The sequence below is a fragment of the Halichoeres trimaculatus genome, unplaced genomic scaffold (genome assembly GCF_033239565.1).
Source record: "Halichoeres trimaculatus isolate MK-OKI-2021-1 unplaced genomic scaffold, fHalTri1.1 fHalTri1_scaffold_22, whole genome shotgun sequence".
In the NCBI taxonomy this organism is placed as follows: domain Eukaryota; kingdom Metazoa; phylum Chordata; class Actinopteri; order Labriformes; family Labridae; genus Halichoeres; species Halichoeres trimaculatus.
Window position 1 is genome coordinate 2,023,092 of NW_027437200.1, and position 26,721 is coordinate 2,049,812.

The window sequence follows — 26,721 nt, forward strand, 5'->3', positions numbered from 1 at the left end:
ATAGAAGGCCGCAACGCGCTCAGAGATAAACCAGCAAACATGATGCGGACATCAGGAAATCCTGAACACACCGCGTGGATCAGCCCCATCCTGCTCTGACCTTAAACACACTCACACACACGTCTGCACGGCGTTTACGATCAAACACATTCATGGAGAAGAGGTTAAACATCAGCTCAGTCACACACTTTCTTTGGCACCTTGAGTCTGTGTGTGTGAGTGTGTGTGTGTTACGTCCTTATCAGTGCACATCAATCCCTCTAAAAACACACTTTGTACGAATAAAGCTCAACATCAACACGAGCAAATCCCCGACTTAACCCGCTGAACCCTGAGAGAGAGGGAGGGAGGGAGGTGTGGGGCTGAAGGAGAGATTCCTGAGAGGAGGAAAGGAGGAGAAGAATGAGCACAAGGTGAGGAGAAAGAGAGGAGAGGAGAGCAGGAGAGAAGGAAGGATGGATATAAGAAGAAGAGGAGAGAAGGAGACAGAGAGGGATGTGGCCAAGAAGAGGATGAGAAGAAGAAAAAGTGGAGGAAAAACAGATGAGGAAGAAAAGTTGAAGAAGAAATATCAGGAGAGAGGGAAAGAAGAAGAAATATCAGGAGGAGAGAAGAAAAAGAGGAGGGGGCAAGGAAGGAAAGGAGGAGAGATGAGAACGAGGAGAGGGAAAAGAGGAAAGAAAAGAGAAAGAGCATTAGATGAAATAGGAAAAAGAAGAGAAAGTGGAAGAAGGAGGTAGGAGAGGAAGTATGGAGGAGGAAGGAAAGAAAAAAGGATGAAGAGTGGAGAGAGAAAAGAGGAGAGTAAGAAATAAAAGACAAGAAAAGAGGAGGAGAAAAAAGAAAATGAAAGAAAGAAAGAAAGAAAGAAAGAAAGAAAGAAAGAAAGAAAGAAAGAAAGAAAGAAAGAAAGAAAGAAAGAAAGAAAAATTGTAAAAGTGGAGGGAAAGAAGAGAGGAAAAAGAAGTAGAGAGGATGAAGAGAAAGGCAGAGGAATAATAGTGGATGAGGAAGGAGGGAAGAGATGAAGAGGTATGGAGGAGAAAGAGGAGAGGAAGAACAGAAGGAGGAAGTAAAGAGGAGAGGAAGAAGAGTAGAGGAAGGAAAGGGGAGAGGATAAAGAGTGAGAAGGAAATCAGATGACCACAAAGGAGGAAAAGTGTCAAAGTAAGGAACCACTGGAGGAAAGGAAAGGTGGAAGAGTCTGAAAGGAGGAACAGAAGGAGAGGTGGGAGTTTAATAGAAGAAGAAAAGAAGGAGGGATGAGGAAAAGGAAGAGAGGTAAATGAAACAGAATAAAGCCTGGTATGAAACAGACAGCTCAGATATCTGATTGCACTTGAACGCAGCACTGGGTGGTGTTTATATTAAAGTCCGATCAAAGGAAGCCAACACACTCAAAGATTCTTTCCTCCGACTTTTTAAAGCCGTAAAGTTTTGTAGACGCTCCGTCACCGCTGCCTGACCCGCCGCAGCGCCGCACCGACCCAGCAGGGGGGCGAGAAGATCAGGCAACAACATCACAACCTTTGATTGCGCTTCCTGCTTCTCCCAACATGGCGGCGTTCATTATCCTCCCCTTCTTCTCTGCGTGAGCTCGGCGAGACGGAGCGAGGGATGAAAGGGGTGACGCAGGGATGACGACGAGGCGGGAGACACCTGCTGAGATCTGATGGGGAGACGAGAAACGAGAGCGGAGACGCCGAGATCTGACAGGAAAGGCACAAAACGGACACAAACACACAGACCGAGGCGTATGTGAGTGTGTGTGAGCGTGTGTGAGAGTGTGTGAGCATGTGGGAGCGTGTGGGAGCGTGTGTGAGCGTCTGCAAGTGAGGGGAGTCTGAGGAAGGGCACGAGTTCATCTCTGCAGCGAAACGCTCACCCCGGATAACTTTTCACAGACTCAAAGAGGAATAAATCAGATAAATGTCCACGCCACGCTCTTCCTCTTCTCCTTCTTCTTCTCCTCTTTTTCTGGTCACTCTGATTTTCCCTCGGAGGACTTGGCCGGTCCAAACGGACCCACCATCTTCATGGCAGCGTAGTTCTGCAGACAGAAGAGAATGCAACAGTAAAAAAAGGGAGAAAAGGAAGTGAAGGAGAACATGCAGAGAGTAGAACCCACCGGGAAGGAGTAGAGGAAGACTCCAAGGAAGAGGAGGAGGAAGAAGAGGATGATGAAGAGGATGATGAACCACTTGAAGCGCCTCCACAGGATGAACCTGAGGGTCTTATAAGGAGACGAGAACCACAGGAAGGAGGTCTCTGGACGCCTGGAGGGAGAGGAGGATGAGAAAGCACTTAGAGTGTGTGTGTGTGTGTGTGTGTGTGTGTGTGTGTGTGTGTGTGTGTGTGTGTGTGACTCACTGAGGCTCCTCCAGGTGTGGGTTCATATTGGGTTCGTCTCTGCCGTGGCCCGCTGGTCTCTCGTCATGCTCCTGCTCCGTCACAATCTCCAGGGACATCTCCACCTTCCCCTAAAACACACACACACACACACACACACACACACACACACACACACACACACACACACACACACACACACACACACACACACACACACACCAAACACAGAGAGATGAAGCAGATGAGTCCGTCCTTTCAAAATAAGAGCAGGAAGCTTTGGTGTGACCTACATTTTTCATGTACACCCCTCCTCTCCAGAAGTTTGGGTAAAAACCAGAAAAGGTAACCTCCTGTATGTACTGTGTAGATATACTGTAGAAATATATTGAGTGTGTGTGTCTTTGTGTCCTCACAGCGATCATCTTCTCTCCGTTCTGCTCACACGTGCACGGCCACCAGCCTTTCACCGTCTTCTGTTCGAACAGAGACACCAGTTTGTCCGCCGGCTGCTGCAGCAGCTGCAGCGTGCACTTCTCCGGGGACTTGGCCGGACGCATCATGTGGTTCAGGTCCATCACCAGGTGACCTGCAATACCAAACAGACAAAGTTATCCCATTGATACTATGTGAAGTTTGTAAATCAGGTAATCTTTAAAATGTTGATCAAATCATCGTTCAAGCTTTTAAACCAAAGAAAGAAGTGCAGAAAGTTCACAGCTGGCCAGAGTCTGCCTTTAGGCCTGAGACAAAGAATTTAGACAATTGTCTGAATCAGAATCCAGACAGGATGAGCAGGACCACAGTGGGCCCAACCTAAGAGTTCTATATAAGGCAAAGAAGCAGGACTCTGAGGCTCTGCAGACAGCTACATAGTGTCCACCTGTCAGTCAGAGCAGCTTCGCCCGATACACGTCTGATCAAAACCTGAAGAAGGTTCTGAGGAGAGTTTCAAAATGCTCTGTCATGACCTCCTGATGACAAAGACTAAAAAAGCTTTCTCTCTGTGAACGTGGTCGGATTGTTGATCTGCATCAGCAAGGCCTCTCACAACACGTCATCACTGCTGAGGTTGGACGCAGTCAGACAGCCATTTTGGATTTCTTCAAAGATCCTGAGGGTCAGAGAACAAAAAGTCCAGAGGTAGACCCAAAACCATTTCACAAGAGCTGAGGATCTGATTGGCTGTCTGTAAAGACACGGGACAATTCTGGACCCAGATCAAGGTGGTTACTGGAGCCGACTGCAGCCCAATAACCATCAGACGCCATCTGAGAGGCGTCTGATGGTTTAAGAAGAAAAGACGTCTTCAAAGTCCTCGTCTCCTTCAACACCACTAACTCTCCGTTTGGACTTTTTCAGAGAGCAGCAAACATGGGACACTGAAAGGTGAAGAAACTTTGATTCTCTGAGGAGAAAAACCTGAACCTTGACGTCCTGATGGCTTCAACGTTACTGACATGACCAGGATATCCCACTGGAGATGGAGGGGGCCTCCTTCATGACTGAGGGCCCAGGTCTGTGTGGGAATGACTGGGTTTTTCACCAGGACAATGCTGCAGGTCAAAGCAGGAAGTGATCATCGAGAACAGTGGAGCTCCTCATCACCGAGTCCTTTTAACACTTTGATTTCTGTTTTAGGGAGTTTCAAGTTTTTGAGCTGTGGTCTGAAACTTTAGATCAGCTGATGAACAGAATATTTACCATCAATTGTTTCCAATTTTATTTTCCTTTTTTTTTGTTTTCTCTAACTCATTTCTTCTTTCTGCATTTTAAAACTCCACTCAGAACCTTCTTTTAAGATCCAACAGTAAAAAATGTGAATTCTTGCATTTTCTGGTTTTAAACTGGTCTTAACATTTTGATCAGGTGAGTTTAGGGAAAGTTTGTTATTTTAAGAACTTCAGAATGATGATTGAGAAAAAAAAAAAAATCACTCAATGGAGAATTTTGTATCAGGCGAGCTCTTCAATCGCACTGTGATCATGTTTCTGGATTGTTTCCTGTGTTTCTGCAGCCAGCCTCTAGTGGACATAAGAGGAACTGCAACTGTTAGCTGTCTCACATGGTGTCTTTTCTCACAGCTGGAGGTTGCAGCTCTGCTCTTAATGTGCTTTAGAGGAGTCTTAGAGGGGCTAAAAGAAGGTTTGATGGTGTTTATACCATACAAGCCTCAGAGGTCCATACAAGCCCAGTTCTGGGGTGTCCTGCAGTGAAGTTGGGTCAGTGTGGTTCTGACAGTTTTTGACATGAGGCGTGGAGGGATTGTGTATCAGTGAGTGTCTGCACAGAGCCTCGGCGTCCACTGGAAGTGTTTTTCCAGAGCTTTCTGCAGCCTGACACTGTGATGGAAGAAAAACGTCTCGCGTCTGACCCTCACGCCGTGCAGGAACATTAACAGCTGGCGGGCCTGAGCTGACGAGCCGAGGACAGGCAGGAATGGCAGAAACGCTTTGAGGCGGCCACTCGCCCGCTGACTGCACGAGGTGAGCGAACCCCGAGCGAGACGGTGACAGACGGGAACGCGTCAGAGCCTGGATTCCTCATCTTCCTCCTCCTGCTTTTACACCACAAACGCACGCTCCTGTCTGCACGCCGCTACCCTCCAGTCTTCAGTGTGGAAAGAGGAGATGAAATGAAGCGGGAGGGAGTGAAAGAGGAGAGGCGGCGGCGAGTTGTTTCAGGGGACGAGGCCGGGGCAGCTTCAGGGGTGAAGGAGAGGCAGAATTTTGACAGCTTGAGTCCAGGAGAAGAGAAAACAGGAGGAGGCCGTCCTCCAGGCGAAATGTGCCAACACAGTGGAAATGAAGGAGCGTTGATTCTGAAGACAAATGTTATCGCTGGAGTTTGTCTCACATGTGGTTCCCTGGATGGATTTATCACTGCGAGTCAGGCCAAAGATCAGGGAAAAACTGTAAGACTGTAGGAAGAGAGTCAGTCAACTGGATCTCTAAGACCTGGAGCCTTTTATGACCATGCCTCACTGTCTTTCACAGATATTACTCTTGGACATATGGAGAGGTTTCCAGAGAGACAAGTTATTTTAAAGCTAAATTCAGCTCAGCTCTGAGTGTTTCTCTCCACTATATCTGAGGTGAGGTTGATGAAAGGACTTCACTGTAAAAGGTTTGTGACCACAGCTCACATACCCGGTCAAAAAAGGTCAAAGTCAAACTTTCATGGTGTTTTTCTGGGAAATACTGAAACTGAATCTGCAAAATGTTGTTTTATCAGCCAATTATTTTATTATCAGGGTTATGAAACCTTTCATAACCTGGCAGAGCCATATTTATGCACAAGGAGAAAGAAAAGAGAAGTTCAGACTTAGGGATTATGTTTTTACCCAAGTAGTCGTCGAAGGAGAACTTGTCGTTGTCCCACACCTGGATGGTGAGTTTAGGCGCCACTTTAGTCTCGGCTTTATCCAAGCTCCAGAAGTGTTCCTGAAGAAGACACAGAGAGACCAACATAGTCGGATCACATTTATGATCATGCCTTTTAAAATATTAAAGCTGCGAGCAGGTCTGGTCAGGTCCTCACACCGTCATCTGTCCCTCACGCCAGTTTCACCTCAACTCTCCAGGTTTCATCCCTTTATCATGTGTGTGTGTGTTCCATTTTCCCTCCTTCAGTGAGTCACATGACCAGCTGCACTGAACTGTCAATCAGTGTGTGACATCATCACCACCTGCTGCCCTGTGAGGAGTGAAACTGATTGTTTTGAAACCTGTCCTCATCGATGCCACAATTTTGACCAAATCTCTGCACAAATAAAATATTTTTGTAGGAAATTTTGTCAGGAATCCATCCACATAATTTTTAAAGCTGTATGACTTTTACTTTTTTGTGCAGAGGCATAATTGCTGCAGCTTGTGTGGAGCTGGATCATCCACTTCCATTCATTCTAATGGAGGGATCTACAAGGGCTTCTTTGAGGTTCACCGACTTTGAAAGCTCGTCATTTGAAAAACGTTTGAGAAACAACAAATCCCTACACAACTTTTGTAAAGCAGGGTCCACTCTGTCATCTCAGCAAATTTCAAGCCCATACTATTTATGGCCTCAGGCTAGGTAATTTTTGTTTAAGCCCCCAAAATTTGGCCAAATTTTATTTTGAAAGGCAAATTGCCAGCTTCCTGTTTGAGATAGGTCGGTGGTGTCTGCATATAATTTTAGCGTCTCACTGAGACAAACATTCTGACATTGGTTTGATCTCTCTACAACATTCCTACTGCCATTAGGAGCCGTTTTAGTGTGCAAGGACCCTTATAAACCCAATCCGTTAAAACTGAGGTAAAGAAACAGGATGGTTACAATGTCTCTGCAATGAGTTTTAAAACCTCATGGTTGTTTTTCGTAATACAGAATATTGTGTGCAGAAGTTTCTTTTAGTTTCTGAACTTGTAAGTTCTATTTGAGTGAAGTTTTACCACTATTGAATGTGGATTACCTATAGCAAGATGGGACGCTCTGAGACTCACATCTGGAGCAGAACCACCTCTATACATACTAAACTTCTTCCCCACTTCCATGACGAAGCTTTGTGTGTGTGGTTTTTTGTGTGTGTGTGTGTGTGTGTGTGTGTGTGTGTGTGTGTGTGTGTGTGTGTGTGTGTGTGTGTGTGTGTGTGTGTGTGTGTGTGTGTGCGTGTGTGTGTGTGTGTGTGTGTGTGATTTAGAGCTATTATCACCTCTGGTGGACTCACAGCAGAGCAGCAGACAGTATGTGAGCCTGTGTGACCTCGGTGCTAATGCTCTCACTCTGCAGCTCTCTGTCTCTGTGTCTCTGTTTCTGTTCTCTCACTCCTGATCTGACGGTCACACATTTGGGCTGATAAAAATGACAGATTTTCACACTTTAAGGGAAATCGCTCCCCTGCGATTGAGAAACTTTGGGCCAAGACTATAGGGTCAAGTTTCTATTTACTCACTATAGACGAGCCTGCTTGCACAAACATTAGATATTCTTTTAGACATACTTTGGCTTCACTTTTGTTTATCCTTTCGCACAATATGCGACGTTGTCAATCTTTATACACAGTTGGTTTTTTGAAGGGGGAACAGACAGATGCTGTCGTCCTTTTCCACAAAAGTGGACTCTCACTTTTTCCTCCCTTTATTCCCTCCTTCTTCATATTTAGTCAGAAATGTCAGAGATACTTGGCAAAAATACAGGATAGAAAAAAATAATTCTTCTCGAAGGACAAATGCTCCGTCAGGTTTGGCTCAGGGATTCATCACACACACACACACACACACACACACACACACACACACACACACACACACACACACACACACACACACACACACACACACACACACACACACACACACAAAAAAACTCCAAATGACAAACGAGCGGTCTGTCAATGCAATGACTTCACACCCACGCTCCACATCTGAGTCTAAATCCACAGCATGCTCTCACACTTCATAACAACACACAAACAGAGGGTAAACACACTTCAGTGTGTGTGTGTGTGTGTGTGTGTGTGTGTGTGTGTGTGTGTGTGTGTGTGTGTGTGTAGCTCCATTTGTCCACCGACTGTGTCCAAGCACATTAAGTTGTCACTCCACAGCTGTCACAAGCCTGGGCGTGACGCTGTGTTATACGACTCTGTGTGTCTGTATGTGTGTCTGTGTATATGTGTGTGTGTGTGAGTGTGTGTGTGTGTGTGTGTGTGTGTAGCTGCTCTCTGTAATATCTAACAACATCAATCAGCGTCCCTCTTGTTGCCAGCGTGCTAAGTAGAGAGTCCTGTTCAGTCTTCTCCTTCATTTCCTCCCTCCATCCGTCTCTCCTCTTCATCATTTAAATAACCTCTCTGTTGGTTAAAGTGCTTTTAATTTATTGTATGAGCAGAGGACTGTAATAAAGATCCAGAGAAATAAAGATAGTGGGGTTTGATTTGTGTCACAGAGTGTCATGATCAGGGATTGACGAAAGAAACCGAAGATGGTGAAGTCGCCTCACAATTTTCTGAGTCCAGTTCAGAAATGAAAACCCTATCAGCTTGATAACTTCAAAATAAGCCAGAAAGAGCTCCCTGAACCAGGCTCTGAACACTCACATTGTGCTGGAAAGATGGCCACCCAGAACGGGTGTGAATGTGGTTCCTTTCCTGGTTCATGGCGGAAATGTTAAAAAAACATACCCTTGGTGCCCTAATGGAGCCAACCCAGAGTGGGTCATAACTTTGTGTGGTTCATTTGTTTATCATGGACACCAAACTGGTTTTGTCTTCAGTGATATTTTTACTACTTTTTCTCCTGTGTTTGTCTGGAGATCCTACATGTAACCATGGCTGCATTATTTACATGTGAAATCAGCTGTTAGCATCCTGTAGCATGTTGCAATGCTAACTGGTGCAAGGCCTGATGTTTCCACACAAGGTGAGGAGAAGGAGGTGAGGAAGACGTGCTGGTTCTCAGGTGTGAGCTAAGAAGTGACGACATGGACCTGTTCTTTCATCCATTGTTATCGGGAACGCAAGATCTATCTCCAGTAAGATGGACGAGCTAGCCATGCTAACCCAGCAACAGAAGGATACCAGGAGGCAGAGTAGCATCATGCTATTCATAGATATGGGTAATGGAGCTAACACCAGACACCAACGCCACATTGGAAGAACTTCACCTGCTGTGAGCAGACAGGATCCAGGAGACAGAGACTGAACAGACTGCTGAAGAAGCTCAGTCCTGGACGCTGTGGAGGTGGAGACTGACTGAACTGGACAATGATGGACAAGCTGTCAGCATCTATTTTCTTATTAATTTGTAACTGGCTGCCCTTTCCACTACCTTACTATTGTATTATTTTGCTATTTTTGATTGTTTTTTCCATTGTGGGGACCCTTTTGTTTCCGACCAGAAGTTGAGCTGTCCGGAAGCATTTAAGCAACCAACTCCTGTGTTGTTGTTTGAGCCTCTTCCATGGAACAGCATGGTATGTTACGGTGTCTCCCGTTTACATTCATTCATTCATTCATTCATTCATTTCTACTTTGAAGTTTGGCCGGTTGCCTACTTTTCGTTTCTTTCGGAAATGCTTCCACCAGAGGTTCTTGATGTTGCCTCAGAGTTATTAGCACCCCTGGTCAGCAGAGTGAGGTATGTGTGTTGTTTGTTTATTTGTTGGAATTGTTGTACTATGGGTCAGTAATGATTATGATGCATTTTATACAAGTTATGAAATGTGCATTTTAACTATAGCTGAGTTTCTAATGGACTTTGTGTGCTTAAAGTAAATGAATTCATGTAATGGAGTATTTTATATATTATTGTAACTGAGAGATTTTAAAATTGAAATGAAATTTTGTTTGTTGTGCCTGTCTAGTTTCACAGTGCTGATTACCTGTAGAGTTTGTCTGCTTTGTTCGAGTGGCCATAATAGCATAACATAATAACATGAGTTTTTTTCGAAAACACACGGAACTTTGTGCCCTCTTCAGTGACGAGAAAACTCTGTACACACCACTGGTGGAGACCAAAAATGGAGCCAAAGAAAGAGCAACTTATGAACCAAAGACACTGATCCAACGCGTTATATTTGACTATTGAGGATGAAAAGAATTGAAGTGAAAGAGAGCAAAGTCAGACCCCTGAGTGTTGATAGCGCCGTTGATCAGCAGCAGTGACTCAGTCATTATATCACTAACCGCAGAGCTCTGTGGCTTCATAAACTCTGTTCATGGCTGCAGCTCTGTTCTGGAGGGAGTACTCTCCACCCAGCACAGATCCTTATTTAAAACTCCCTCTTGCCTTTTCAGACGCTTGCTGATTGAAGATGCTGCTAGGAGGAGGGAGCGCCGTCGTAAAACATGTCGACGGCAGGCGGCTAAAGAGGCTCGCCTCTGCGCCAAGAACAGCAAATGACAGCTGTGTTGTTGTTCCAGGTTTCAGTGCGATGTTGTTTTACGTTTCTGTCGAGCTGCAAGATTCAAAGGGATCTAATTCACTCCTGTAAAAATGTCACTTCATTATTTTTGTTAATTGCTGCGTGGACGCTGCAGATCAGCGTCTTTGAGGGTTTCTACATGGAGTTAAATCAAAGTTATTTTACTGTTGGGTCATGGAATGAAACTGGGGTGAAGACTCAATGTGGTGCATGATTAGCTGCTCAAAGCGCTCCATCAGGATGGGAGTGAGCGCTACTGGTCGCTGGTGGTTCAGGCAGGAGGAAGACGACTCCAAAGCCAACTTCAGCACCAGGATGATGGAGGTGGCTTTGAAGCAGGTGGGGACCACGGCCTGACTCAGTGAGCTGTTGACAAAGTCCATGAAGACTTCTGTGAGTTGAGCTGCACAGTCTCTCAGAACCAGGTATGCTATCTGGGCCCGGGCTTTGTGTGCCTTGATCCTGCCCAGGGATCTCCTTAGCAGTATTGGAAAAACTCAACTCAACCTGACTGTTCGGATGCCTCTCAACTTACAGCTCCTGCCTCATCGATCATATGTCTAAAAGGCTGACGGTGAAAGCACACTCCTCTTTGATTTTTCAGTGAAATAAAGAGAAAATAGCTGAATGGATGGGAGAAAGACTCAAGCTAGTTTTTCCACAGTGCCTGTGGAGAAATTTTCTGCATTAGTGTTATCACCTTGCACTCTCTGACTGTATCAGTGACTTGGTCTTCCAGCCATCTTGGCCCTCATGCAGTGGTGTATCTAGAACATTTTTCAAGGGGTGGTAGGAGGTGTAGACGGGGTGGCAGGGGATGATGCCAGATATGAAAAACTCAGGGTTAAACTCCTTGTATAATATTTCACAGTAGGAACACGAGTATCCTACATATGAAACTGGAAAAGATCAGTCACATACCCATACACTTGGGTTCTGACTCCCTGTTTTCAGCTTTATTGATCCCACAGAGCAGTTAAGATATTTGGGTTAAAAAGGCGTTGGTCTGCCTGATCACTGACATTAGCCAAGTTTACATGCAGACTTTTTTCTCATTCAGATTATAATCATTCCGATTGAAGCTCTCAGGCAAACTGTTTACATGTTAAGCGATCTATTGCAATCTGGTGTTTACATGTGCCACGGAATTCAATCGGAACAGCTATTTTACTTTTTTTTTTTTTTTTTTATTTGAAAAACGGAAAGTTGGGGTCATACCCACTTTTGCTATTGTGCCTTCAGCGTTTTCCAGCGGTTCCTAATTTCTTCGACGTTACGGTCCACCCCTGCCTCGCTGAGTTCTTCGTGGACTTTTTAAAATAGTTCAGTATTTCTTGTTTTCCTACCGTCTAAGCGTGCAACAATGTTTAGTTCTTTGAGAGTTTGTATTAAAAACAAACTTTCTGACACAGACCAGTGCTGTGTGCTCTGTTTGGAAGCCGCCATGTTTCCATGTGAGTAAACGTCATACGTCACTGCTTGTTTACATCAGGACAGAGCATGCGCAGACAGAACCCTGTCTGACAACTTTCCGATTCACCGTTTACATGACAGGATTTTGCTTTTAATCGGAATGGGAAAAGGAAAATTCTACTCCTGTGCATCGGAATGAAATTCCATTCAGATTCGGCCTGTTTATTCCGAATGAGGTATTTATATGGAGCATTTTCATTCTGTTTGGGCTTCTAACCCAATTCTATTCGGAATATTTGGCTCCATGTAAACGTGGCTAATGATCTCCAGGATGACAGGCCATGATCTGCTCACTGTACTAAACAGATGTTTGCCTTCGTTCATTTCTACAACACTGTAAGCCTCTTAAACCATCGCCTTCAGGATTCTGATACACCAACTTTAGATAGATAATAGAAAATAGATATGATCAATAGATATATTTTTGAATGTGAATACTTTATATAATGCTCTCGTAACTGATCAGCTTACCAAAAGGGGGAAATACTCAAACAATTCAGACACAACAGAGACTGTTATGGCTGCCAATTAACAGACGTAATGAACAAACCCCTTTGTACGGAACAGGATTAGGGCCATTAAATTCAATTTTTATATATTACTACTTTTTCTGAAAAAAAAAGTCAGAATTCTGATTTGTTTTAATCAGGATTCTGATTTTTTTCTCACTTAAGGCTGATGGTTCCAGATGGATTATAAATTAAGTTTGATTCCAACCTGAAAACAGGCAACCCATACAGTAGCACAGATCAGACGGTTTGTCACCCAGACTCGCCGCATATGCAGGGGCGTAGCCAAATATTTAAGGGGCCAAAGATTATCTTTAAGGTTCAAAAAAAAAGAAAGAAAAAAAAAACAGCATAGCAGTGAATCGTTTATAGTTTCATATTCATTAGAGAGAACTTTCAAAACATTAAAAGGTAATGAATAGGTAATAAATAGGAAAAATGTTCAAAAAAAATAGAATAATGCTGCCCGACTGTGCTAGGTCATTGGTTGTGGTTATGACCTTTCACAGGTTGTGACCTGACTAGATGCATGGGTCTAGTGTGATCCCCTGCATACTGCATACCAAGAAACAAAGAGTTGAGACAAGTAGCAGAAAGAGATTTTACATGCACATGGTTCAACAGGCACACACTGTAAATGTTCAAGTTTTGTTGTTGTGTGTTGTTTTGTTAATGCCCCATGGGAAATGAGCAGCGCATTGATTCATCACCTCCACCAAGGAGGTTATGTTTTAGGGAGATTTTGTTTGTCTGTTTATCTGTGCACAACATCACTCAAAAACTAACAAACAGATCTTGATGAAATTTTCAGGAAATGTTCAAAACGGAATAAGGAAGAAGTTATTAAATTTTGGAGGTGATCCTGATCACTGTCTGGATCCAGGATTTTTCTAAAGGATTCTTTATCATTGTGAGATAGGGCTGTTTTCATTATATGTGTACAAACTACACCATAAATGGTTGGATTGCTTTGGATTGCAAAACAATACAAGACAAGGTTACCGTAATTTCTGACAGATGTAAAAGTACGATCCAGATCCTGCCAATATTCTGAATACTAAGATCTGGAATATGAAATATGTGCTGGGTCATCATAATTTTCAACACTGTCAGGAAACAAATTATCGTACAAACATGCAGCTAACACCAAACTGTAGCAGACAGTCTGTTGAGAGGGAGTACAACATTAAAGTCAGACTAAAGTGTTGGTGACAATCACAATATGCTTGGCAGAGGTCTGCGCTCTCTGAGTGCTTTTCAGGTTTGTATTTGTGTTGGTAGTTTTTACAACGTCCGAGGCAGGTTGACAGATTAAAGGCTCCTAAAAGACGTCCGGATAAAGCATGGTCTTGAACCAGAATGCTTAAAGTATGTTTTAAAGAACATTAAAATCATGGGGGGGCAAGTCTCTTCAGTGGGGGGGCAGCTACCCCTTGTAGATCTGCCCCTGCTCTAGCAGCCTAAGCAGGAAAGCCCAGACTTCCCTCTCCCTGGCTACTTCATCCAGCTCTTCCTGGGGATCCCGAGACGTTCCCAGGCCAGCTGAGAGACGTAGTCTCCCCAGTGTGTCCTGGGTCTGCCCCGAGGTCTCCTCCCAGTGGGACGTGCCCTGAACACCTCACCAGGAGGCATCCTCGTCAGATGCCCGAGCCACCTCATTTGGCTCCTCTCAACGGGGAGGAGCAGCGGTTCTACTCCAAGCTCCTCCTAATTATTTCATGAAAATTTCATGCTTTACAACATATACATATGTAGTGGTTTGAAAGACATCTGCAATTATTACTTTATATCTATAATGAAAATAACTACGCAAAAACATGACACCCCTCTTTATATTTTTGACCACCATTGTTTTTCCTGGCTGTCAAGATCAACAAGTCTGACCTGTCAACGGGGAGGAGCAGCGGTTCTACTCCAAGCTCCTCCTAATTATTTCATGAAAATTTCATGCTTTACAACATATACATATGTAGTGATTTGAAAGACATCTGCAATTATTACTTTATATCTATAATGAAAATAACTACGCAAAAACATGACACCCCTCTTTATATTTTTGACCACCATTGTTTTTCCTGGCTGTCAAGATCAACAAGTCTGACCTGTTTGTGTGAATCTTAAATTAAATCTTAGACTTAGCATAAAAATCACCTGTCCTGTGTTTGCTCGCCCAATCAGAGGCACAGCTCAGGGGTCATGTGACTGACAGGCGCCCCATAGCTGTAGGCGAAGTTCCTGCCACTACCAATATGGCCGCTATAGCTTCATGTTCCGTTTCAGAAACAGACGGGTGACTTTGGGGAGACCACGTCCATGTTTTATACAGTCTATGGTAGTGGTGTAGGAATTTCCTTTTAAATTAAATACCATCTTTTACAGGAATAAACGTGCTGAACTGTCCCCTATGGGCCTTTATTAATGTGTGTTAGTGTCTGTGTCTGCTCTTCTGATAGCCTTGCTTTAAGCTAAAATAACACGTTGATTCTCATAAATATTTGACTTTTTTCTCATAAATTTATACTTGTAGATTTGTGACTGTGCTCTAGTAAATGTATAAATTCATTCATGTAAATGTAATTTTTAAATGTATAAGCATTTATTCATTTTTTTACCTTCCTAAAAGCATTTTTTAAATGATTGTTCTATTCAAATTTGAAAAACAACAACACAGACTTTCCCTTTACCTTGGCACACTGTGAGGTCAGAGTGGTGATGTCACAGAGTGGTGATGTCACAGAGTGCTTTGTATGAACTACCCTCAGAACCTCAGATCAGAATCTTCATTCCACTCACTCGAGCAAGAGGCAGAGCCACATTTGCAGATCACAGCATCCAAAAGCATTTCCACGATGGAAACTGTTCAAGGAACGAGAAAGAATGCCAGAAAAGGCAGAAACAAGACTCAAACCAACGTCGTCTCCTACCCAACTACTCAGACATCCTACGCTGAGCTCAGACCCATCGACCTTGTTGAGGAGGAGTTAGATGAGTACTACTTTGAGAGCAGGATCTCAAAGAAAAAGAAGAATAAAAGGCAAGGAGAGGTCAACCTGGCTTCATCCTTTCCGTTCCTCCTCAGGGATTACACTCAGGAGGAACTGGAAGCAGAGGGGTGCCGAAAATGGACAGGAGACTCTGCAGCACCACCAACACCAACGCCTGCAGGGTCTAACCCACTGCCTCAAAGCAAGCCTGAACCCCAACCTGGACCCCAGCCAGGACCCAAGCCAGCACCACAGCCTGTACCACAGCCTGGTCAAAACCCCAAACAACCACAGCCAGCAGAAACTCACAAAAAAACTGTTTCTACTCTGTCTTTCAGTGCAGTGGTTTCTGGCAAACAAAAGGTGACTGAAAAGAAACCTTTGACCCAGCCGGACATCAAACAGCAGGAGCCCAAACAGGCTGTGGTACAGATCCCTGAGCAGGAGTTTCACAGCCTCATCAGCAAAAAGGACCAGGTCTCAAAACTTGAGGTACGAAATTTGTCTCTGCTTCATGAGGTAGAGCAGCTCAAACAGCAGCTCAAAAATCATGAAGCCTCAACAAGAGCAGCAAGCACCAACATGGAAAAACTCAGAGAGAGTCTTGAAGCTGAGAAGCAGAGGTGTAGAGAAACTGAAGACAGCCTGGCCCTGCAAACAGAGGAGACCAACAAGGCCAAAGCTTATCTGTCCCAAGTTATCGTAAACATACAAACCAACGCACAACTGTGGGCACAAGAGAGACTTTTCCTCCGTGGAGAAATCCATCGGCTTCATGCCTTTCTGCAGCAGACACAGTCAGCCGAGTCCAGGTCCAGTCTTCCTGAGGAGGTTCAGACTGAAACCGTCTTAGAGCCAGCACAGATCACGGCTTCAGAAGATCAGTCAAAGAGTGAGAACAACCAGCTGGAGGAGGAGAGGTCCCATCATGAGACAGACAAGGAGGAAACCTGTGAATTGAAGGCTGCCCTGCACCAGGCCCAAGAAGACCTGGAAAATCAGAAGCAGCAGCTGGAGGAAGAAAGATCACTGCGCCGATCAGAACAAGAGGAAACCTCCATGCTAAAAGCCTCTTTGCACCAGGTCCAAGAAGACCTGGAAAATCAGAAGAAGCAGCTGGAGGAAGAAAGATCACAGCGCCGATGCGAACAAGTGGAAACCTCCAAGCTTCAAGCCTCTTTGTGCCAGGCTCTAGAGCATCTGGAAACTCAGAGGCAGCTGGTTGAAAAGGAAAGATCACATCGGCAGTCAGAGCAGGAGGAGACCAGTGGATTGAAGGCTGCTCTGCATCAGGCCCAAGAGGAGCTGAAGAATCAGAGGCAGCGGTCGGAGGAAGAAAGATCTGGTCTCCTGGAACAACAGAGGGAGACCACCTCCAGGATGACGGCTGCTCTGAAACAAGCCAAGGCTGAAACAAACAGCCTGAGGCTGCAGTGGGAGAAAGAAAAATTTAATCTCCTGGAAAAACAGATTGAGGAGATGAAGAAGATCCAGGCCACACAGAACCAGGCACAAGAGAACATGGACAGACTCCAGCGTCTGTGGGATCAGGAAAGATCACATCTCCTGTCTGCACAAGAAACAGAAGCTGACAGGATGAAGAGCGCCCTCTGCCAGGCCAGAGAGGACCTGGAGACCTACAGACACTGGTGGGAAGAGGAAAAATCAAACCTCACTGCAAAACACAGAGAGGACACCCACAGGATGTCAGAAGAGCTCAGACAGGTCAAGGTGGAGCTGACGACCCACAAGTCCCAGTGGGAAATCGTCAGGTCACAGCTCCTCGCAGAGCAGAGAGAAACCTGCAGGTTGAAGGCCTGTCTTAGACAAGTGCAAGAAGATTTGGCACTACAGCAGGACCAGTGGCAGCAAGAGAAGGCCACTCTCCTGGAGTCTGTCAACAACACCCAGCAGACTCCTGTGGGGGAGAAGGAAGAGGAAGAAGTAAGACCAGCGACCTCTGTGATGGACACTCTTGCAGTCCTTGATGGTCAGATAGAGGAGGTGGCCCAAAGAAGACCAAGGAAATCCTTGAGGAAAAGGTTCCTGGGCCTATTCAGAAGAAACAGAGGAACCTCTAGTGATGGCCAGTGACCTCCTCACACAAGACCAGTCTGCCCCTCTAAACCCCCTCTGGACTCCCTCTGAACCCCCTTTGAAACCCCCTTTGAAACCCCCTATGTTCCCCCATTGTTCCTCCTTTAACTTTGTTTGTTGTAATGCCTGTGTTTCATTGAGTGTAAACACTCGATCAGTCACAGACAACATTACAATAATTCCCATTTCTTTTAATGCTTGTTAATGTGTTTTTAAATGTGTTTGTAAATGTGTGTTCAGCAAAAAAAAAAAAAAAAAAAAAAAAAAACAAATAAAAACAAAACAAACAAAAAAAACAATATTTCTGCTTGAAAATCTGTTTTTCAACATTACAGAGTGCGTAACGTAACAAATGATGTTAAAGCATTGTTGATATTTTAATTATTTATGTTGTATTTCTTGATGTGATTGCTTTGTATAAAGGTTTGTGTGTGTGTGTGTGTGTGTGTGTGTGTGTGTGTGTGTGTGTGTGTGTGTGTGTGTGTGTGTGTGTGTGTGTGTGTGTGGTTGAGGATGCTTTGAAAAAGCCATGTCCATAAGAATCTGTCTTTAAATCAGACAACAACATTACCAGAATGATCTGTTTGGTTTAGAAATGCATTGATGAAGATACTGATTTTTTTTTTTTCTAAACAAGGTTCATCAGAAATGGTTAATTTATTCATTGATTGATTTAAACATTTATCTATTCCTGAACAAAGACGCTGAGGTTTCACTTGTTTTCAGTGTCGTTGAAAGTATTGATGTGATGTGTCAGAAACATTTCAGAAGATCATTTTTAAGAGCAGCTAAAGGTGATGTGACATATAAACAGCATGGTGAAAAGTCCTTGTTTACTCAATCTCAACAATGAAAGTAAAATATCACACTTTTTTTTTCCCTAGGCCTCCATACAGCTGCTAAATATGAAGACAGATTTATTTTCAATGAACTATTTAACTTTTGGTGTGAGATCAAAAATGAAATATGATGAAATCTACTGTAGTATTAAGTTTTTTCCAGTCAGATCCTGAAATCTGAGCTTGAATTTGTTGATTTTTGCTGTTTCCCTAGTTACGTGTATAATCTAGTGGGTCCCTCCTTTTTAGGCTGTTTTCTCCATGCATTTATCACATATTGTTCATGAACATGATTCCATTTTTCCTCTGGTACTATAATGGTTGTGTATGAGATGTTTTCAAATGCTAAAAAAACTTTATTATGAGTTGTTAGATTTGTCTCCATTGTTTGCACAATAAATCCCCGGACACACACAGGAACAGTAAAAACACCTCTGCAGAATTAACCAGTTTGGTGCACATTGCCAACAAGTGAGATATACAAAGTGATGATGGAATCCGGATGCAAAGATAACTAAAAGAGATAAAGAAGAGTAGAAAAAGGACAAGGAAGAAGGAGCTGCTGAAACAAGCATCTTGCGCGTCTTAGATAAACTCTTGGAACTCTTAGTCATGGATTGAGTTGATATATCATGTGAATGGTTGGAGCTGACCAACCAGAATCAAGCATCTTACACTGAAGATCAGCAAGACAGCCGGGTAATCATGTTTAGGTAAGACATAGGTTGTGTCCGAAATCACTCACTCATTCCCTACTCACTACTCACTTTATAGTGAATTAGATGTAGTTGACTATATAGTCCACTCAATCGGCTAAATTAAAACAACATTTCGGACACTACTCACTCACTTGCCAGTCGCTGACAGTGACGTAATTATTCTCGTGTTGTTCATGGAAGGTTGGGGATTTACAGTTGTAATTTTTCTCAAACACTGCAAAATAGCCTTGATTTCAGTTAGCACTAGTATTATACTAAGCATATTATTCACAACAGTCAAATATAACATAAAACATTGTTTACATGTTATTTTTCAAGTAAATAAACCACTTATTCACGCAGCAACTGAGAATTACAAGGTCAAGTGAAACCATCACCCGCGATTGCCAGTTCAGCGGCTAATGTCTGTGTAGTTTGTTTCTCTGCTTGGAGTTGTGAAACACGCTCATCCAAGAGTTAAACAGAGAGCTAAGTGTTATTCTCTGACAGTTTTTCATGTTGTTTCACGTTATCAGCCATTTTTTCTGTTTGAACTACACTGCATGATGGCATGTAGTGCTCACATAGTGAGTTTGCTAATACACTACTTTTCAAAATGCATTGTGGGATACATTAAGTGGACTAAAGTGAATGACTATGCTCACTTAAATTTCAGACAGCACTACAAAATGGGGTATTCACTATATAGTGCACTATAAAGTGAAAAGGGAGTGATTTCAGACAGAGCCATAATGTTATGTGGTGAGACAAGACCCCAGTGCAAAGCTCCAGTAGCCTGGTGATATACACAAATATTAACTTGGTTTTTCTTTGCATCAGTCACAGCCCACAAAGTCTGGTTTTTGTTACCTGAACAAGTCAAAAACTTAATGATTTATTCCCTCAACAAAGCTGCTCTTAATGTATAACTTTATTTGTCTTGAGACCAAGGTTATAATAGTTAACTAAAACAAAACTAAAAAGGAAAACTAAAATTTAAAATACATTGCAGTTAACTCAAACTAATAAAAACTAGAAAAGAAAACAAAAACGATAAGTAAACGAATGATGCGCTTCTAGCGGTAGCAGCAAAGTTTGGCAGCTCTCTGTTATTACTCTGCTTTTTTAGCTATATTTTTATCTTTAATTGTTTCTTTTGCTAATTTTTGCTCAATACTGGACTTTTTTGACAACAACTCATGGATATGTCTGCTGGAAGGAGAGTTTATTCAAGAGAGGAGCTTCTTGCATTACGATGGAGCAAATCTGGAGGACATCACCCTATTCCTGCTGAGATAAAGAAGCCTTTCCGAGGATGTCGTGCTGGTGCAAAGTTAAAGGCCAGGAGATGGAGATACAAGCCCTTTCTTCCTTCAGTCATCATGGGGAATGTCAACTCTCTGCCCAACAAAAAGGATGAACTAGAGATACTGGTGAAGACACAAAATGTATACCGTGAGTGCAGCCTCATGTGCTTTACTGAGACCTGGTTGAATCAAAACATCTCTGATTCCTGTGTGGATATCCCTGGCTTCACGCTGATACGTCTGGACAGAGACACCAAAGCTAGTGGCAAGTCAAAAGGTGGAGGACTGGTTTTATACATCAATCAGAGATGGTGTAATCCTGATCATACTACAGTCAAGGTGAAGATGTGTTCTCCGGACATTGAACTGTTGGCAGTTGGGATGAGGCCATATTACCTTCCCAGATAATTCAGTCACATAATAACAATCATCGTGTACATTCCACCCAAAGCAACTGCTGAAGTTCCATGTGATGTTATCCAAGAAACTGTTGCCAGGCTACAGACTCAACATCCTGAGGCTCTCATATTAATATCTGGAGACTTTAACCATGTTAGCCTCTCCTCTCATCTCACTGGATTTAAACAGTTTGTTAATTGCCCAACCAGAGTGAACAGAACACTTGATCTTCTATATGCCAACGTCAAAGATGCATACAGTGCCACTGCATTACCACCACTGGGCAGGTCGGATCACAATCTGGTTTTACTTCAGTCTTGTTACAGACCCTGCGTATTGAGGCAGCATGCAACTACTGTAACAATTAGAAAATGGACACCTGAGGCCAGTGAGGCTCTGAGAGACTGCTTTGAGTGCACAGACTGGAATGTATTGTTAGAAACAGATGAAAATAGTATAGATATTGATAAACAGGTTGACTGTTTTACTGAATACATCAACTTCTGTAAAGACAATATCATACCATCAAAGACTGTACTCCGTTTCCCCAATAACAAACCCTGGATCACAAGTGACATCAAGGATATCCTCAATCAGAAAAAGGAAGCCTTTAGAGATGGCGACAAAGAACGGCTCAAACTGGTGCAAAAAGTGCTGAAGAGGAGATTAAGGGAGGCTAAGGTGAAATATAAAAAGAAAATTGAGAGACAACTACAAAATAATAACATGCGGGAGGTGTGGAGAGGAATCAACAACATCTCTGGATATAACACAAAGACAAGGCAGCCAATTGTGGGTGATGTTGAACGTGCTAATGAATTCAACCAGTTCTTCAACAAGTTTGACACAGCGACCACTTCCTCTTCTACTGCTGCTCCTTCTACACATCTGTGTCTCTCCACCACTCCTGCTACATCCCCTCTTACACCTGTGCCTCTTCAACCGTCACCGTCTGTCACAGCTTTAGGAGTGAGGTTAGAGTTAGGAAGACTGTGCTCAGGGAAGGCTGCTGGTCCAGATGGTGTGTGTCCAAGACTGCTTAAGGACTGTGCTGCCCAATTGTGTGAACCCCTTCAGAGGATCTTCAACCTGAGTCTACAGTTGGGTCAGGTCCCGGCTCTGTGGAAAACATCTTGTATTGTGCCGGTACCAAAACTCAAATGCCCAGCTGAACTTAACGACTACAGACCAGTTGCCCTCACCTCACATGTTATGAAAACCTTTGAGAGGCTGCTTTTACGTCTGTTGAGACTTGAGGTCAAAGACACACTAGAACCTCTGCAGTTTGCATATAGAAATCATATTGGAGTGGATGATGCAGTTACATACATGCTCCACCGTGCCCTGTGCTATCTAGAAGAACCTGGCACCTATGTAAGAATTATGTTCTTTGATTTTTCAAGTGCATTTAACACCATCCAGCCCATGATATTGAGAGATAAGCTCAAAGACATAGGAGTGAACCCATCCTTTGTCTCCTGGATCACAGACTATCTCACAGAGAGGCCACAGTTTGTCAGGTTGGGAAACTGCGTCTCTGGGACAGTCATGAGCAGCACGGGGGCTCCACAAGGAACTGTTCTGGCTCCATTCCTATTCACACTTTATACTGCAGACTTCAAATACAACTCTGAGTCCTGCCACATCCAAAAATACTCCGATGACACTGCTATTGTGGCGTGTATCCAAAATGGACAGGAATCTGAATACAGGGATCTGATAAAAGCTTTCTGTGACTGGAGTCATAGAAATTGTCTCCTACTGAACACCTCAAAAACAAAGGAAATGATTGTGGATTTCCGAAAGTCTGGGCTCTGCCATCAGCCAGTTAACATCCATGGGGTGGACGTGGAGGTGGTGTCAACCTACAAATATCTTGGTGTACATCTGGACAACAAGTTGGACTGGTCCCTTAATACAGATGCACTCTTTAAGAAGGGGCAGAGCCGTCTCTTTTTCTTAAGGAAGCGCAGATCAATTGATGTCTGTGGAAAGCTGCTGCAGATGTTTTATCAGTCCGTGGTAGCCAGTGCTTTGTTTTATGGTGCAGTCTGCTGGGGAAATAGTTTAAAGCAGAAGGACAAGAGGCGACTGGAAAAACTGGTGAAGAGAGCTAGCTCTGTGGTTGGATCCAGTTTGGACTCACTGGAGGCTGTGGTGGAAAGGTATACACAGAAGAAAGTGGAGGCCATCATCCGTCACTCTGATCACCCACTTCACAACATCATAGTCCAGAGGATCAGCAGCAGGGGACGCCTTACCTCTGTGCGCTGCAGGACCGAGAGGTTCCGAAGATCATTCCTCCCTGCAGCCATCAGAGTGTACAATTCTCTGCTTGGAAGAGAGCCCAAACAACTTGAATTTCCCTCCGGGGATTAATAAAGTATGACTTATCTTATCTTATCTTATCTTAAACTAAAACTGTATCTTGTGTTCACAAAGCTAACTGAAACTAACTAAAATGATAGACAAAATTTCCTTAGTTATAGTTTTTGACAATATTAATAGCCTTTAAGATTTAAATTAATCAGACACATTTTCCCAACCAATTTTACAACAGTTTTCGGCAGTTGTCAGCGCTGTATGGCACCATCACAGCGACGTACTGGGACGTGCTTGTTTACTGCACTGACTGGCTGTGCGCTGTGCTGCCACGAAACGTAGTGGAGCGATGAATCTGAGCATCTGTAATTGTTTCATTTCATGTGAGTCTGACTTTATTGTTACAGAGTCCAAGTTTCTAATTATTAAAGCTCATATTTTATTGTTTAAAAAATATGTTTTTATTATTTCTATTTAATTCATGTTAACATTATTTTATATAATTTATGTTTATATGTTTATATTAAGTTTATATTATTTTCTTGTGTTGAAGGCAGCAGCCAACAGTTCAGTATCAGCATTGACTGAGCAGTGAGCACTATGTTGAACTGGAAAATAAACAGTATGACAAAATATTTACTCAGACCTTTTTGAATCCTGCACCTGGTTAATAAGGTATGATAAAACTAAAACTAAACTGAAACTAAACTAAAACTAAGCCTTGTTGCAGAAATTAAAACTAAATAAAAACTAGAAAGCCTGCTCTAAAACTAATTAAAACTAAACTATAACGGAAAAAAAATGTCAAAACTAACTAAAACTAAACTATAATGACAAATCCAAAACTATTTTAACCTTGCTTGAGACAATCACTGTGCTGGGACAACTTGGCTAAAAGCTCAGGACCCCAATGAAGACAGGCAGGCAGGAGGTGTAGAGAGGGGCAAAGGGGAGGAAGATCAGGAGCACACTTCAGCCCTAAAGCACGTTTTGAATGGCCAGTGTGACCGCAACCATGCCGTGCTTGAGCACAATTCACTTCTCTGATTTGGCAGGCTTCAGAAAGGCCTGAAGCTCATCAGTCATGGCAGCCATATTGGTAGGGACAAGGGCTTCATGTACAGCTATAGGGCGCCTGTTGGTCATGTGACCCTGAGCTGTGCCTCTGATTGGCGAGCTTGTGATCTTGATATCCTCTAAATCGCTAAGTTAGAAAAAAAATTCACCCCCCTACATTGTGTGCCGATAGTAGAATTAGCAACTCAGACAGGATATGTTTTTCTGAACCAGGCTGTAAATATGTTAATTTCTGCTTCGAAAAATACTTTTTTTTGGCTTGGTGTGACTTCTGGTACTTCCGGAGCCAGACTCAAGCAAACACTCAAGAAACAGCAGATTTAAGCACTTCCACATCGGCTCATATTATTAGATCAGAGGTTGCCGCTTGGCTTCAGCAAGGTATACTTCATGCACAAGCACAATCACGCAGACAGCCACTTGACAATCATTTTAAATTTTCAACACTGTCAGGAAACAAATTATCATACAAACCTGCAATCAACACCAAATTGTAGCAGACAGTCTGCTGAAAGGGAGTATCACATAAGAGGAAGGACTAAAGTGTTGCGTGACAGGCACAATAAGCTTGGCAGAGGTCTGCGCTCTCTGAGTGCTTTCTAGTTGGTATTATTTTCTAAGGCTTTATATTATCCCTCTAGTACAGGGGTCTGCAACCTGTGGCTCTGGAACCTCATGTGGCTCTCTGACTCCTTTGCTGTGGCTCCCTGTAGATTTGAAAAAATATTAATGAAATACAGATTTCAATTTATTATTTTATTATTTATTAAATCATTTTTCTTATTTGTTATGTTTTTTTTTCAATTTTTTGCAAGTTTTTTTAAATTCATTTTTTGTAGACTTTTAAGAATTTTGAGATCAATATTTAACATTTTTTAAGATTTAGTAAATTTTGAAATTTCACTTTTTTTCTAATATCTGCATTTTTTTCAATTTTTTAAAATTGTTTCAAATAGAGCAAATTTGTTAAAAAACAATTTTTAAAATATTTTTTGCGAATTTAAAAAAAGTTGTAGAACAGTTTTGAAATTTCAAATGTTTCTCAATTTCAACCATGTTTTTCTTTTTTATTTAATTCAATTTTTTCAAAATAATCACAATCACTGAAATATCTGAAATATCTGAAATATCTTAAATTTTGCAAATTTATGAACTATGCTGTTGCTTAGTTTTCTCTTTTTTCAGTATTATAAGATAATGTATATTGAATTTTTTTTAAAAAGGACATAACATTTACAATTTTATTTATTTAATTTACAATTAATTTTATAAAGACAAAATCTTCTTGTTTAGATAATTTTACACTAGATTTTTAATATTTTTCAAATTTATGAACTTTTTTGTCTTTACTGTGAAGATAGAGTAGATTTTGTGACTCCTGAGGTGAGCTAAGGCTAAATGGCTCCTAAGAATGTAAAGGTTGCAGACCCCTGCTCTAGTACCACTGTCATAGCTTTACATGATTTGCAGCTAAAAAAAAAATCACTTTTTTTCTCACACTAGTTGTTTACGCTGCTGTCTCTTTAAGACCCCCTGCTACACAACCACCTTCCATCTGATTGGCCAGCCCTCTGAAAGCCTGTTGTGTGCAGAGAGACCTTGGTGAGACCTGCTCTTCAACGTGTCATGAACCAGTGAGGAGATCCTTATGCCTGATGATGACATCATCATTTTCCAAATCCTGAAATTTATCCATCTGCAAGTCTGCGTGACCTGCAGAGTGTTTCTCCTTCTTGTTGGTAAATGCACATTTTAAGATCTAGTTTTTTTAAAGGCCCAACTAGGGAAAAGAGTTGGAAATGCATTGTTCCTATCAAATAAATGAATTCACATTAAAATGATGCTCTAAAAGAAGTGATTCTTACCTTCCGGTCTACCACACAGAGCTGCTCAGCTGGTAAGTAGTGGAACGGGAACAGGAACCTGTAGTTGAAGTTGCCCTCTCCACCCAGAGAGCGGTAGTGGACGTCTGTCTTCTGCTTGTTGTGTTCGTGTCCGTCCAGCCAGCTGATGGTTTCACCACAAACACACGCTCACTTTATCTTTATTCACCATTACAAAATATCAGCTATGGAGATGAAACCATCCCACTCATACCCTTTCACGTAGATGTCGCTCATTTTCTCGCCGCTGATGCTGACGTCGTCCAGGATGACATCACTGGTGTTCCAGATGATGCAGCGCAGGAAGAACCTGAAGGAGGACAGAAACATTTCAGGTATCTGCTGAATCAGAGACTGACACGTCCTCTTCTCTGTCTATGGGATCTTACTTCTTCGCTTTGCGTGGCGTGATGTTGAAAGGAGGCCCAGGGGGTCCCAGGGACTTCGGGAACAGGTCCACCCACATCATTAGACGTCCCTGACAGACAGCCAATCAGAAGACAGACATGTGCACAGGAGGAAACAAGCAGCTAAAGCCTGATAACAAAATCTGATCACCCTGAGAGTGTTACCTGCTCGATGTCCGGCTGCAGCGGGCTGAACAGGGTCCTGGTCTCCACGTGTTCAGGGACCAATCCCAGTTTCCTCAAGATGTGGAGGGACAGGCGCTCCTTAATGGGGCCGAGGTAATGTTTGGAGACATTTTTGTCCTCTGTAAAAACACACACACACACACACACACACACACACACACACACACACACACACACACACACACACACACACACACACACACACACATCACAGTCTAAGTAGAGGTCAGGAGAGCAGGTCAGGAATTATTATTCATTCACACACACACACACACACACACACACACACACA

At 42.9% G+C, this 26,721-nt stretch overlaps 1 protein-coding gene across 2 annotated transcripts in view; it reads right to left on the bottom strand.

Annotated features, from left to right (window-relative positions):
- Positions 1–609: 609 nt before the first annotated feature.
- dysf (dysferlin, limb girdle muscular dystrophy 2B (autosomal recessive)) overlaps positions 610–26,721 on the bottom strand; it is a 123,399-nt gene continuing 97,287 nt past the window's right edge. For both annotated transcript variants that reach the window (XM_074699247.1, XM_074699246.1), the window contains 9 exons: positions 26,409–26,548; positions 26,226–26,314; positions 26,051–26,146; positions 25,819–25,960; positions 5,693–5,792; positions 2,766–2,938; positions 2,371–2,480; positions 2,129–2,276; positions 610–2,050 (listed from right to left, as the gene is read on the bottom strand). In XM_074699247.1, coding sequence (XP_074555348.1) covers positions 1,982–2,050; positions 2,129–2,276; positions 2,371–2,480; positions 2,766–2,938; positions 5,693–5,792; positions 25,819–25,960; positions 26,051–26,146; positions 26,226–26,314; positions 26,409–26,548 — 1,067 coding nt within the window. In that variant the 3' untranslated portion in view covers positions 610–1,981. The remainder of the gene's footprint in view (positions 2,051–2,128; positions 2,277–2,370; positions 2,481–2,765; positions 2,939–5,692; positions 5,793–25,818; positions 25,961–26,050; positions 26,147–26,225; positions 26,315–26,408; positions 26,549–26,721) is intronic.